The sequence below is a fragment of the Eumetopias jubatus genome, unplaced genomic scaffold, assembly GCF_037043125.1.
Source record: "Eumetopias jubatus isolate StellerSeaLion01/CBP00866 unplaced genomic scaffold, mEumJub1_p1.0 scaffold_2, whole genome shotgun sequence".
NCBI lineage: Eukaryota > Metazoa > Chordata > Mammalia > Carnivora > Otariidae > Eumetopias > Eumetopias jubatus.
The window spans coordinates 153304485-153320828 of NW_028274808.1; the positions used below are offsets into that span (position 1 = coordinate 153304485).

Below are 16344 nucleotides of genomic sequence, written 5' to 3' on the forward strand. Positions count from 1 at the left end.
AGAGGTCAGGGAATAGGAAAGGCAACAAGTCAAGGAAAACCATAGTTAAGGAAATTTTATGTTCTGCTTTTTAGGAGATATTAATTCTCTCTATAATTCCATTAGTTGTGTGTGTGTGTGTGTGTGTGTGTGTGTGCGCCTTTTAACTGCAGATAGTTTTTGGCAACTATGAAATTTCAATGTTATTGAGCACTGAACTTATTTCAAGCTATTCTAAAAACTGAGACAAAAGATTTGTCACAGAAATTTGGATGCCTATATGAAGGATTCAAAAAAGCAAATGGTTAGCGTCTAGTGATTTAGTGAACATAAAAGCAAACTGCATAGCCCACCTTCTCTAAAAATGTTCACTTACAGGCTTTCATGAGGCAGTTTTGAAATAAATTTGAAATAAATTTATGAGAAAGGCCATACAGCTTGAAATCTAGCACTATGCACAGAAAGAATGATCTTTCATAATACGGAGAAAGTTGAGTTTTTTGATATCTCAATATGCCATCATTAATTGTGTTAATTATGGGCCACACTGAACGCAAACAAAGACCAAATAATCAGTCACATTAGGACCATTTTGAATTCTAAAATTTTTCTGAAAGAATTTGAATTAAAATGAGGAACTGGGCTAGAATGCCAAATTTCAGTTAAAGAGGATATATTTAGATCTTTTATATTTTTGAGAGTATGCTTTAATCATAATCACAATAAATGAATGTGGTCAGGGTCCACCTGGAGACATTTGAGTACATTGATAGCTCCGTATTTTTGCTGTCTATGACAAGAAATAGGACTGAAAGTAAATTAATTGGCAGTAAAAAAAGCTAACACCAGTGAGAAAAGCATGAAAATAAAAGATACAATGCCCAAACTCCATGGCAAGCTTGGTGTGATTCATGCAATTGCAGTACCAGCAGTCAAGTCCAGAGGAGTGCAGAGCCTGAAATTTAGGTGATAAAAGAACCCACAGAAACCCAGTAGGTTGAGTGTAGATTCAGGAAAATGTTGTCTGATGTGGCTTAGTCATCATGTTGGGATTAAAAAGAGTAACCTCATAAGAGAGAACTGGTTTAAGAGCTAAATCATATGGCAGATGCCTTTTTATTTGAGTAGGACTCAAAATTCAGATGAGATCTGAAATAAAAAATGGAGACTTGAGACAGAAGTCTTGTAAAATTACACCAGTAGTCAAGAGAACTAGAGAAAGCTGTAACTCTAGGATGCCAGGGGGCTCCCCGAATGCTGGGATAAGTAACCAGTGCATGACGGCACTGAAATACGGGTGAGAGGCAACATGCAGATTCAGTGGAATAGCATTTCTAATGTGGTCATCACTGTACTAGGCTTTTAGCATACATTTCTTTTTAATTTTCACAGAAAGTCTATGAGTTGATTATCATCCCTATTTTATATGTGAAGAGTCTCATTCACAGAATAGTAGAACAACTTCATGAGAACTTAGCTAGTAATTGGCAAAGTCAGAACATCAATTCCCAGGCTCTCACTCTAAACCACTATTTTATAGTCTCCAGTGCTTGAGAGAACTAGGTAATATGAAGACAGGGAAAATGTGATAGGAACAGACAAAGACCATAGGTAATATGTCTTTGCCATAGAGATGTACTTAGAAACAGCCACTTCTTTTTCTCTGTATCACTTACTATTCTGTTCCGCATTGATTTCTGTTCTAATTGAAGTTGAAAAGCAGTTAGCATAGAGAGAAGATAATATGTTTATAAAACATATTAATAAAAACTAAACAGTACTGAGTTTCCTTCCTAGGCTTTGATTCTACCTTGATCTGATTACGTGAAGGATGATAGAATGATGAGGAGATTATGGGTTCTTGGAAGTTAGGTGCTAGTCATATTTATATTATTGGGGGCAACTGAACACTGCAATATTTTAAAGATAACTAGATTTTCATTAAATGTTGGTAAAAGGAAATTGAATTAATACATACAGAGCAGACTTGGAAGTCCATATATATGGATTTAATTCAAGTATTACAAGTCAGTTTTTGTGAGAAATTCCTCTATAAAGATATAAGAATTCCTATATGAGTTATAGCAGTTTTGGGGTGGAGTCTTTTGGGTTTTCCATATGAACTATCAAATCATCTGCAAAGAATTCAGTAAAGTAGCAGGATATAAAATCAATGCACAAAAATCAATTGAATTTCTATACACCAACAATGAAACAGAAAAAAGAGAAATTAAGGAGTCAATTCCATTTACAACTGCACCCAAAACCATAAGATACCTAGGAATAAATCTAACCAAAGAGGCAAAGATCTGTACTCAGAAAACTACAGAATACTCATGAAAGAAATTGAGGAAGACATAAAGAAATGGAAAAACATTCCATGCTCATGGATTGGAAAAACAAATATTGTTAAACTGTCTATGCTACCTAGAGCAATCTACACATTCAATGCAATCCCTATAAAAATACCATCAACTTTTTTCACAGAACTGAAACAAATAATCCTAAAATTTGTATGGAACCAGAAAAGACCCCGAATAGCCAAAGGAATGTTGAAAAAGAAAGCCAAAGCTGGGGGCACCTGCCTTCAGCTCCAGTCATGATCCCAGGGCCCTGGGATCAAGCCCCGCATTGGGCTCCTTGCTCAGCGGGAAGCCGGCTTCTCCTTCTCCCACTCATTCCCGCTTGTGTTCCCTCTCTTGCTGTGTCTCTCTGTCAAATAAATAAATAAAATCTTAAAAAAAAAAAAAGAAAAGAAAACCAAAGCTAGTGGCATCACAATTCTGGACTTCAAGCTCTATTACAAAGCTGTAATCATCAAGACAGTATGGTACTGGCACAAAAACAAACACATAGATCAATGGAACAGAATAGAGAACTCAGAAATATACCCTCAACTCTATGGTCAATGAATCTTCAACGAAACATGAAATAATATTCCAATAGAAAAAAACGTCTCTTCAACAAATGTTGGGAAAATTGGACAGTCACATGCAGAAGAATGAAACTGGACCATTTCCTTACACCATACATAAAAATAGACTCAAAATGTGTGAAAGACCTAAATGTGAGACAGGAATCCATCAAAATCCTCGAGGAGAACACAGGCAGCAACCTCTTCGACCTCAGCCATAGCAACTTCTTCCTAGACACATTGTCAAAGGCAAGGGAAACAAAGGCAAAAATGAACTATTGGGACTTCATCAAGATAAAAAGCTTTTGCACAGCAAAGGAAACAATCAACAAAACCAAGAGACAACTGACAGAATGGGAGAAAATATTAGCAAATGACATATCAGAAAAAGGGCTAGTATCCAAAATCCATAAAGAATTTACCAAACTCAACACCCAAAGAACAAATAATCCAATCAAGAAATGGGCAGAAGATATGAACAGACATTTCTGCAAAGAAGACAAGATAAATGGCCAAGAGACACATGAAGTAAGTGTTCAAAGGGAAATACAAATCAAAACCACAACAAGATACCACCTCACATCAGTCAGAATGGCTAAAATTAACAAGTCAGGAAATGACAGATGTTGGTGAGGATGCGGAGAAAGGGGAACCCTCCTACACTGTTGGTGGGAATGCAAACTGGTGCAACCACTCTGGATAACAGTATGGAGATTCCTCATAAAGTTGAAAAATAGAGCTACCTTATGACCCAGCAATTGCACTACTGGATATTTACCCCAAAGATACAAATGTAGTGATCCGAAGGGGCACATGAACTCCAATGTTTATAGCAGCAATGTCCACGGTAGCCAAACTATGGAAAGAACCCAGATGTCCATCGATAGATGAATGCATAAAGAAGATATGGTATACATACATACATACATACACACATACATACACACAATGGAATATTACACAGCCATCAAAAAATGAAATCTTGTCATTTGCAACAGCATGGCTGGAACTAGAACGTATTATGCTAAGTGAAATAAGTCAATCAGAGAAAGACAATTATCATATGATCTCACTGATACATGGAATTTAAGAAACAAGGCAGAGGATCATAGGGGAAGAGAGGAAAAAATGAAACAAGAAGAAACCAGAAAGGGAAACAAACCATAAGAAACTCTTAATCTCAGGAAACAAACTGAGGGTTGCTGGAGGGGAGGGCAGTGGGGGGATGGGGTTGCTGGGTGATGGACACTGGGGAGGGTATGTGTTGTGGTGAGCACTCTGTGTTGTGTAAGACTGATGAATTGCAGACCTGTACCCCTGAAACAAATAATACATTATATGTTAATAACAAAAAAAAAAAAGAAAATTTGCATGGAAACTCACTACATTTATTCATCCTATTTATGTAGCTCTTATATTCACAATCAACTCCTTATTTACTCATCACTTTTTTTTGCTGCCTCACATAAATAGTAGATAAGTTTAATATAGTAAAATGAATTTTACTAAATACTAACTTGACTTAGGATTGCCTATGGTATGATACATTTATAAAGAGAATTAACATATGACTTCTGTCTATAATGACATGCTGCATATCCTACATCTCGCCAGTCTATTACAGAAGGTTTATAGGTTTATATTTTAAAAATATCATGAGAAAAACATGATAATCTTTATTTAGAAAGCAAAACTATGTCTTTAAGCCCATATCTTAAGCAAACAATGATTTTAAAAAAACAATATTAATAATTTCAGGGAAAAGATTATATTATTAAAAGTTTTATTGGTATCCTATTGCTGTTGTAACAAATTACCACAAACGTAGAGGTTTCAAACAACACTATGTCAGAAGTCTGAAGTGGGTCTTAAGGACTAAAGTTAATTGTGTTCATTCTGGAGGCTCTAGGGGGAAAAATTTTTTTCCTTTTTCTCTTCAGCTTCATAGAAGTTGCCTGCATTCCTTGACTGGTGGCGCCTTCCTCTGTCTTCATGTGTTTCCTTCCAACCCCTGCTTCTCTTGTCATATATCCTGCTTTCCAACATTGCTTGCTCCATAAGTACATTTACAATTATCTTCCAACTACTTGGATAATCCAGTATGATCTCCCCAACTCCAGATCTTTAATTAAATCACATCTACAAAGTCCCTTTTGTCATTTAAGGTAAAAACTCATGGGTTTTGGATATGGACTTATTTTTGGGGGGGGGAGGCATCATTATTGAGTCTGCCAGATAAGAATTTAATTGTTTAAAAGTCTCTGGGCTCTATAGAAGGGTTTTGAAAATTTTTTAAGCAATTAAAAAATTTTACAGCCTTCACAGGAACTGTGATATCCTACCATTTGAGAAATTCCCCAACAATAAAATGAAAATATTAAAATTTACATATATTTTACCTTTATCACTTACTCATTTTAAGGAAATATTATGTTGAATTGTAATATTTGAATGGAGTGCTTTCTAAGCCAATTGATTCAATTCTTCTAGTTTCATAAATTAATGATTAAGATATAAAAAAAATTAAGAAGTCTCTTTCATAGTATTTTGATTTTACTATTTTGGAAAATTTAGGAAAATTTATCTAGACAATTAACTCCATAGGTCTTATACATCATGATGTTTTCCGTAAGATCTTTTTAGCAATAAACACTTTGGAAGATAACTTCACTTTCATATGTTTTCACTAGTTTGCTTCCCATATGCAGTATATATATTTTTCAATTTTTAAAATTTTAATTTTTTTTAGAGAATCTGCACACGTGAGCCGGGGGGGAGGGGGGGGGAGAAGAGAGTATCTTAAGCAGATTGTGCTCACGGAGCCCAATGTGGGGCTCAATTTCATGACCCTGAAATCATGACCTGAGCAGAAATCAAGAGTCAGAAGCTTAACCAACCAAGCCACTCAGCTCCACCCCATATGCAATATATTTTAAAAACAAAACATTATATTCTATATCTTTTTTAATCCTGCATGTTTATGCTATTCAATTAGAGCACCTTGTAAAATTTTCTTTGAATTCAGTTTAAGTGCACAAGCTCTATAATTTTACTATTTCAAATAAAGCAAATGAACATAGTTAAGCTAACCTCTCAAACTTTATGTCTGTAATAACACTGTACTTCCCAAACCAAATCTTTTCCTAACTCTGGCAATCCAATTAATTTTTTTAATATTCCCAATTCATCTTGTTCCCTTACAATTAGCATTTACATATTATTTGTATTTGTACATAAATGTACAAAATACATTTACATATTATTAATCTACCAGAAATATATACAGAGTTTGTCTAGGTATTGGTGCCACCTGCGTTTGGCTTATTTGATGCAAGTTTACCTTTATATTACTGTAGAATCATGCAGTATTTTTTACACTATGTATTTTAAAGAGAATGCCAGTTTATTCAATTTCATTTTGTAAACTTATTTTGATTCTTAATAAATCTTAGAATCTTCAAAGAAATTGCTGCTTCATTAGCAACGGTATTAGCAGTACTAATTGCTGGTTTGTTTCTCTCCAAGTCACTCTCCTCATCTTGACTGTAGTCACACTGACTTTCTATTGGGTCTGGGAACAGGCTGACCTCATCCCCACCTGGGGGGTCTTCACTGCTGCACGTCTCTTTGCCTTGGAAGTTCTTTCCCAGGCTCCTTTCCTGACTGTCTTATCCCCAATCTTCACGTATTCCAGAAAACCTTATGTGAGCTGGCCCTTTCCCTGTTCTCTATAATACAATTGTGTTTATTTTCTTCTTGCATTTTACTGCGGTCTTTAATGATTATATGCATTGGTTCATGTGATATTGCCTTATCCCCCAAGTCTGCCAGCTTCATAGGGCCCATATCTATTTTTCCCCAGTACCTAACATAGGGACTAACCCATATTAGGCACCAAAAAACTTCTATTGGTAGAATTATTGTTAGTACACAAACTTACTATCCTTTGAAAATTAAATAATATAGTAACAATTTAGGAGTGCTTTTCCATCTATTAGCACTGATTAGATCCAAACTCCAGAACAAGAGCTGCAGATTTAATATCTTCAGAAGCCAGGAGACATTTTCAATTATTATTGTGAACTAGGTACAATACAATAAATACTGGATAATATAGCAATTTGAGAAGAACAGACCTTATTTAAAGGAGGCAGCCCCTACTCAGGTCTAGTCTATCACTGCCCAAGGAAATGTAGGCCCAGTATTGCTCCAGACGTTATGTTAAATTTATCTTTCCAGCGTTTGAGAGGCTTATGGAATTGCTCTGCAGGCTGAATCTGGTCCGAGCCACTTAAAGGGCAGTCTTTGCACTCAAGTCCACTGAAGGGTCTGATCCTTCCTGATCACAGAAAGGCTCTTTGCTAGCCCCATTTTCTTTACATGAAAACACCTGGATAGTGGATGTCACGTACTTTTGATGTCCTAACCTAGATCATTACAGAAATTAGATTAGATGAAACAATTTCTGAACTAATTCAACTGAACACAGAATCCTGAGGAAACTCTCCACTACTTCTTGTTCCGGAGATCGCTGCGTCTTATTTTCCTGGACCTGGTTTTTACCTTATTCTGGAACCACTACTTTGTATCCCCCCATCCCCCACAAGTTTTAACTTAAATTAGTCAAATTGTTTTTTGTAGATTTGCAAAGAAACTTGTCTTATTATCAGTTAATTGCCTTCAGAAATAGTTTTATTGTCTTTTTTGTGCTCTACACTGGGACAGAGGAATCACAGCCTACAGGGAGGTCACAATTTCTACCTGCCAATTGGCAGGTTCATCTCCTGTCACTCTTATGTTCTGTATTTTATGAAAACATCAAACTGTTTTGGTTTCACATTTACCATAGAGTTTCTTATCTTACCTTGTCCCATCTATTACAAATGATTGTTCTTCTCCCTGGAGTCTATTCATTCTTTAAGACTCAGCTCAAGAGTCATCTCCTCTAGAAAACCTTCCCTGAAGTCGCCCATCCCCTACCCCATACTAGCCACTATGGGATGGGTGTGCATTCTCTGTACACTGCTAATGTGAAATATTCCATGGCTTTGCTGAACTAAAAACACTGTAACTTTGGGGACCATGAGCCCCACTTGACTAAATTCTTTGAGGGCAGAATCTTTTTGCATAGCTTTCTACGCTAGTGTTTAGCAGTGCCTGGTATACAACAGATGTTGAGTGATGACAGATAAGTGGGATGTCTTGAAAGCAAATGGCATCATTTAGGTGAGAATAATTTCCATAAACATATGAACAGCTAGACAAAGGTATGAGAGAGTTTAGGATTAGGACCTCCAAGAAAGTACAGTCCATCTATGCTTGTTTTCTACCAATTTTTTATAAATTTATAAAAACATATATTTCTACCAATTTTTATAAATATATAAAATGTTGGGCATATTGGCAAACTTTAAATTAACTATTAAGTAATCACTGATTCATTTGTAAGAGATTTGTGGATTACCTATCAGGTATAAGATACTGTGAAATAGGGAAAGGTATTTGAGAGAGAAAGAAAGAAACTGTAGTGGGAGAGCAAAAGGAGAAAAGAAAGGGGCACGTGGGTGGCTCAGTCGGTTAAGCATTTGTCTTGGTCATGGCTCAGGTCATGATCTCAGGGTCCTGAGATCGAGCCCTGTGTCAAACACCACACTGAGTGTGGAACCTGCTTAAGATTCTCTCTCTCCCTCTCCCCCTGCTCTCTCTCTCTCTCTCAAAAAAAAAAAAAAAAAGGGAAAGAAAGGAAGAATTTGATTGCTTTGCTATAAATATTATTCTAAAAGAGAATTTAAATAACTAATTCTGCTCTTATGGAGGGACTAATATTTAAGGGACAATACTGGCTATGTTACATGGAGGCACAGGGAAGGATAATATGAAAAGCAAACTGGTTGCTGGTAGCCTTCTTGAGGAATACAATCCCCAAACAATTTGAAGGAACTAAAATTCATATACTCTATATTTTTACCATAGATCATCCCTTTGAATTAATAAGGTCTTGTTTGTAGACAAGGGTTTCTTGAATTTATCATTCTAGCTGTGAACAGATAGATACTTTGGGAGGAGCCATTTTGACTAATTTTCTTTCTTCTTTAACCATCCAATACATGTTTCTCAAATGTCTCCGATGTGTCAGAAACTGAAAAAGGTACTGAGGCACTAGGAGTCAAACTATATCTTGACATTTCTGTGATATCTTATAAATTAAACGTATGGGTTAATTTTGCCACATGGGTTTTAAAATATGTATTTTTTATATACTAAGAACCAAAGAATGTATATATTAAAATATGTACTCACTTGAACATTACTAGCAAAAATATATTTAGTTATTTATAAATAAATACTTGTTTGTTTTAAATGCTGAAGGAAAGTGTAATGCTTTTTCTTATAGTAAAAAAAGACAAAACTAACAGATTATGTAATTATAAATATTAATTTTCCAATAATACTCATTTTGCATGTCTTTCCATAGACAAACACACATAACTTCAGATGACTGATGTGCATGGTGAGAAAGTCTCTAAGTGGTATAAGACTGGTTTAATCAAACACTCATTTCCAGTAGCTCTCCAAATTGTATGCTTCCTCTCTCCATTTCCTAAGAAGATCTATCCTGAGGAAAGCTTGCTAGAATAAGTAATATGTGCTTTGTATTTCTAAAAGGAAGAAACAAAGAACTGAAGAGAAAAGCTGGGTTGTGAGAGAAGACAAGCACTTTCTGAGGTAATGTGCGTGAAATTGTATGCCTTGGAAGAAAGACAAATTGTCAGCAGGATACAAAGTAAAGATTCTTTGCTCAGAAATACTCCACCTAGGTGGTTAGTTGTTTTGTTTTCCCCTAACACAAATCTTCCCTGTAAACCAGCTAAATGAGGGAAACTCTACTTGAAGACGCCACAATTTCAATCCCCAATCAGGCCAGAAGGAATGGAAGTGGGGCAAGAAGAAGCAAGGTGGAGAGCAAAAGTGTGGCATTGGTAAACACTGAGGTTTACTCTCTGGAATATCTGGGTCATCTCCCCGGAGGGTGGGGGAAAAAAAACACTCAGGAGGAAAATCAAACCTCAAAAGAAAATGCAAAGGCTCTATAAAAGTCACACTGGAACTGAGGTGTGATGGGGACAGAGAAAGGTATCGATTCATCTGTCCCAAATTTGGTCACAAACAGGGTATCTGTGAACCCAAACATGAAAATACAGACAGGAGGGAGAAGTTAAGATTTAGAAAAAATGAAATATAACTTTAGTGATTCAGAAAAGTTGACAAGACACTCAAAGAAAGTGGACTCACAAAATGTTTTTAATCACTATTTTTTTTTACATTTTTTTCCTATGAGCATCTTTAAAAACAAAAAAAAGAAAGAAAGAAAAAAGTCATACCATTTGATTCAGGTTAAGGCTGTTCTAAAACCATACACCTATTTACTGGTGCCTAAAATTCTTTGCAAAAATTATTGCAAGCTTAAAAAAATATATTGCAAGCTTATCTTAGATATTTTAACTCCACATTTCTGGTGTGATACAAAGAATTTTGTTGAGTTTTTATGTCTATCACCTCTATTATGCCAACATATCATTAATATTGGTATGTTTTCCCACATATTTTATCTATATTTTTATATTTTCATCTTTTCTGTATTTTTCCATGAGAAAGTATCACCTTAAAAATCAATATTACCAAAGGAATACACACAGAGTCTATATTAAGAAAGAAAATATCAATAATAGTGTTTTTTCCACATCTCAATATTAAGAAATAAACATTCATAAATATCAAATTCATCACATATATAATGCAGTTTGTTGTCTTAAATTAAAAATGAAAATGGGTATTACTGAGTTGTATAACAAACAGAACCTAACATAATTTGTTTATCCATTGTTCAATTAGAAAAATTTAAAAGACTAACAATGAATACGAAAACTGACGTTTACCTTCTAATAACACATTAGGGATATTTTAGTTAGGTATATTACATACAAGGATTTCTCTTATAATACAGGTGATTTAAATAACTTAAGTTACTACTTAGATAAGAGCCTCATTCCAAATTGTGGGCACAATTTTTATAACACAAACTCGTTTTTGCCATTATGCTTTGTTAGGTGTTTGGGAAAATAAAAGTTTGCAGTGATCCAGCTGCTTAAAGAAAGACATAAAAAACTCTTAAAAGTTAAGTAGCAAAAGAACTAACAAAAAGGGTCCAGGCCCTTGAAGCATTTGCTTTCACCATGTGCCACTACTGCAGTGATGAAAATTATAAGAGTTAAATACTGAACAAGACTGAATAACTCATGAAAATATAGAGGGGAAAATCTCTGGGGAGAATTATAGCTGAGTCCTTAACAGGTATTAGAGACAGGCTCAAATCATGGCTCTGTCATTATCCAGCTACTCTATATTTTACATGAAACATTAACTTTTCCTACTGAGCTTCAGTTTCTTCTTCAGAATAGTGATACTCATACCTAACAGGGAGGCTATGGTGAGAATTAAATAAAATAATGTACACAAACATTTAACCCATGTGGTAAATGAGATGCAGTAAGTGCCAATAAATGGTAGCTATTTTAAATAAGTGATTTTTTAACAGCATTGGAAAAGTCTATATTTTATGCTAGAGATAAGAAAAAGAATTTAGTGTTGCTCTAAATCACAACTTACTATATAGATCAGGGAATGTCTATAAATTGAGATCCAGAAAATTTTAATAGCTTACCTTAGCTTAAGGACCCACGCTTTTTTGTTAAGAAACCAGACCATATTCTGAACCCTGGCTTCCTGATCTCTGTTTGTTTTTTTTTTTTTTTTCCTACTAAACCAATCTACCTTTCAAATAAGTCACTATACTTTATTTCATGGTTTATACTTTCTTTTGTATTTTTTTTAAATCATGTTAAATTCACTGAATGAATTCCCAGTTATGCATTACACTTTTAATCGAAACATACTGAAGATAATTAAACAAGCGCAATCATGCTATGCTATATAAATTAAACCAGTATGTAAACTGGCAAGTGGCTGCACCTAGGTTTATAATTCTTATTTAATAAAACAATCAGATAAATATTTTAATATAATGGACATACATCTAAGGTGATCCATAAATTTTATTATTTTTTATTTTTGTTTTGTTTTTGATCCATAAATTTTAAGGATTACCAGAAACCTGAACATATAAACATACAGGATACTCAGAAATTGAATTGTTCATCTCTGAAAATTTATAAGAGAAAGGAAATGTGTGGTAAACCATACTTCTTTTATGCAAAAATATGTGCACAAATTCTTATTTATATTGAAATAATTTAAGTAGATGATTTTTCAAAATAAGTTGGGCAGAGGATTTTGAAGTAACTGTCCTCAAAGAAATTCTGAAGAAATATAGAAAATTGAAGAGACAGCTGTGAAATTTTTTAATATTTAAAAATTGTGAAAAAATCTAGCTTGACATTTTCTACTTCAGCTTTCATGTTTCAAAAATATGATTGAAAGTTTCCTCAAACTGTCTTTAAAAATGAGGTATTCCTTATGGTAATTTTTATAAAGTGCCTTTGGAAACAGCTATTCTACATAATTCACAAAAATCTTATACAATCCAAATATAATTGTCAAAGTTCCAAGAGTCAAATGTTATTACTTTAAAATATCACTAATGAACAGTAACTGGTCAGTAAGAGCTTTATATTTTCATAGAAAGATCCCTAAAGATAACAATGTATAAGAAGCATAACTTCAGTTGAGATTTCAATAGAATGTATATGCTTATGCTTTCTTTTATAACCAGGAAAATAAGCTTCTAAAACTTCACCAGATAAACTTTCTCTAATGAATCACACGATAAATAAAACAAAAATGAAATTTTCTCTTGATTGATTTCATTATTACTTTAAAATTTCAATTCATTTCTTGCTGGCCAAATTGCTCTCTATTATTGGATTACGCACACTTACAGTTTATGAGTAATGTGCTGCTTCTTAAATAAGCAGAAATGAGGCAAGCTTTAAACTATCTCTTGGCACAGCAAACTGGCTGATCTCCAGATACTTCACTTCGGAGATGTCAAAGGAAGTTGGAATCTGGGATTTATTTGTGATCCCAGGTGTTTTCTACTTTGGGGATGAACTGAATATCTAAATGTGAGAATGCAGGATTTCCCAAGTGATCTTCACTAAGGAATCCCATTAATAATTAATAGATCAAAAATATTTTTATGAAATGGTGATTCTTCCTTTGGGTAGAAAAGTCAGAAAAATGTTCCAGTTTTGATTGTTTGATTCTTCATTATTCCTGAAGAAAAAAATATGTGGTTGGCATATACAATATCTGACATAAAAGTTGCAAAGACAAACTTCTTGACGCTGTAAGAGATAAATTCTGAAGAGAGCTTTAGTTCATGTAATTTTTGTATTTTCTTTTCAGTTTGTTGCTTCTGGATGAATATATTTCTCATCCTCAAAATGTTGACAGCTCTTGTAGATTAGATATAATTGCTTCTATTAAATTCAATGTTAAGCAATTTCTATGCCACTATAAAAGTATAATATAAAGCGTTATATAATATATATATATACTTATATATATTTATATAATATAATATAATAATATGTAAGTATATTATTCATTTTCACTTCCTGTTTGCTTGGTCCTAGAGGGATGCAGTATTGGCATACCATTCATCTCAACTTTTTTCTAAAAATTTTATATTCTTGCATTAAGAAAAGTTTTAGAATAAGTATTGATATACAGAAATGTATAGTCAAAATGAATGCTGCAGAATCATGCAGGCAACATCTAATTATCCCAATGGTGGGCAGATATATGATCCTGAAAAATTCAAATTAGCCAGTCCTTAAAAATTATGTAAAAAAATATATGATAATCCTTATGCTTTCATAGAGAATACTTTGTCAATGCATGCAAAACAAAGCTTAAAGTCTTTTCACAAGAAAAGAACAGGAATATACATACTGTAAGGGACACATTCATACTGCACTTCAAGGTATTTATAGGTTCCTGGACACGGGTCTGGAAAAACATCAGGACCTGCCACCACTGCACACTGCGTTCTGTTATTGCACCTGAAGTCAAAAGAAAAGAAGAAATAAGAAATTTATGGGAAGTTAAATCATTATTAACACCAGTATTAATTTTATTTGGTTCTTGTTACAAAGATTTTACACAAGGTTTTGGTCAATTTAGAATTTTAGACTTATGAAGGAAATATCTGTAGTACACTTAAAAAAACTGGAAATAAAAATTAATTCAGCCAGTTTACTCCTACTAACAAATTTAATATTTCAGCGAAAACGGTACGATTTTGAGTTAGAAGTTAAACACTGCTTAAGCAACACTAACTGGTCCTTAGGATATTGCCAATGGGAACACAGGTAAGGATTGTTTGCTAGGAATCACTCACTACCATTATTAAAAAAAAATTGAGAAAATATGACCAGAGTTTTATTAGAAATTATAAAATAAATTCGCTCATTATCATAACATCTATTTTTTTAAGATTTTATTTATTTATTTGAGAAAGAGAGAATGAGAGACAGAAAGCACGAGAGGGAAGAGGGTCAGAGGGAGAAGCAGACTCCCCGCTGAGCAGGCAGCCTGACGCGGGACTTGATCCCTGGACTCCAGGATCATGACCTGAGCCGAAGGCAGTCGCTTAACTGACTGAGCCACCCAGGCACCCTGATTATCATAACATCTATTTTAAAGGCAGTGAAAATATGATGTGGAAAAGCATTTAGGCAAACCTAAAAAGTCAATAAAAATTTAATAATTGAATATTAAAATATACTTTAATTTATATAAATTGATATATTACTAACACCATAAGTTAAACCATTTTTAAGCATTGATGCTCATGTTCAGGTGTTCAGTCAAATATTTACACTAACCTCAGAGACTGCTGTTCACAAATGCCAATATCCTATAATTTAAAATAACTTTAAATCTCCAAAGAGAATAATCAAAAGCCACTACTGAGATAGAAATATAAACTCTGCATCTTTTGTGGCAATTGGGCTAAACAAATCTGGGCTATGCAGACTTAATCATGGGTAAATATACATATAATGAAATTGATTCTTATTTTGAAAAAGACACCCAAGTTCAGAATGGCTTTGCTAAGGTAAATTTTACTTAGAAATTGTCTAGATTTGATAATTTATTGATAGGTAGATATTTCTATGGAAAAAACGATGTTTTTTTCCAACTATAATATTGTCACTAAGTGTATAGGATGAGACATTCTATAGTTATCCTCTGTTTTATGTTCTTGTTTATTCATCTCAGAAAAATAGTACCTTACAGCTAGAACTTTCCATTATGCCTTCTTGACGAGATGCTTCATTCTCTGATATGACCTTATACTTCCGTATCCTTCCTTGATACTAGAAGGATAAGGAGCATCAAGGGCAGACCTCAGTTTGATTTACTGTGAAAATGCTTTGTGTTTACTGGAGGCTACTATTTGTTGGCCTTAATGAAATTTATTTAGTCCCTAAATTAAAATTGATTCATTAGTGAATGTTGTAAGCTGAAAAATATATTCTGTGTGATCAGTGGAAGATTAATAAAAGTCAATATTCCATACTTATCCAGCAATTTAGCATAACAGTTAATGCTGAGGATCAACATGTCCCTAAAGTTCTCTTATGTGGATTTAATGTCTGAGGGTGATTATTAGACATCTGTATAATGACATTAGTGTAAATATGGCTGTTCTCACACATATGCTGTAAGTAGGCACCTTGCCACGTTAGTGTACTCAGACTTTCAAAAAATAGCAGCACTTCTCTTTTACAAAGAAAACTTTTTGAAGGAGATGTCTCAAGTTAAAATACATGTTTCTTTGCAATTAAGGTATATGATTTTCACATCATGCTTGAAAAAAAACCTCATAAATCAATCTCAGGTGTTTATAAAATGAGCATATATAAAAACTTAGTTATTTCTGTAATTTGTCAAAGTTATCAGGAATACATTTGAAGTAGAAATAATTAATAAAAGAAGTATATACCATGAAATTTAGTAAAATGTAAATATTCTGTAAAAGTAATATTTCTGATCTGCAGTCATTAAGTCATGGCAAATTTGAAATATATATATTATATATATATATATGTATTGCTTTCTTTCTTGGTCTACTGTTGTTTTACACCCTATTATCAACATTTTATTCTAATTACTACAGTTCAAATAATAAAATTCATTTAGAAGTTGTGTGTATTCTTGTAATATTCTGATATAGAAGGGCAACTAACACATCTTTTATTATTTAAACAATCATTGTTTTATATCAACAGACAGATTACTAGTAATTTATGAGTTGGGCGCAAAGGTTAAAATTTACAATTATGTAAGTGTTAGTTGCACAGAAAGTGGTCTTGAATCAGAGACTTCAAATGGTTATTGTCTGTATAGACTAGATTAAAAAA

General features: G+C 33.6%; 1 protein-coding gene across 20 annotated transcripts in view; it reads right to left on the reverse strand.

Annotated features, from left to right (window-relative positions):
- ADGRL3 (adhesion G protein-coupled receptor L3) overlaps positions 1-16344 on the reverse strand; it is a 492209-nt gene that overhangs the window by 306483 nt on the left and 169382 nt on the right. For 19 of the 20 annotated variants that reach the window (XM_088020841.1, XM_088020848.1, XM_088020839.1 and 16 more), the window contains one exon: positions 13868-13977. The exons of the other annotated variant lie outside the window; for it this stretch is intronic. In XM_088020841.1, coding sequence (XP_087876967.1) covers positions 13868-13977 — 110 coding nt within the window. The remainder of the gene's footprint in view (positions 1-13867; positions 13978-16344) is intronic. 20 annotated transcript variants of the gene reach the window in all.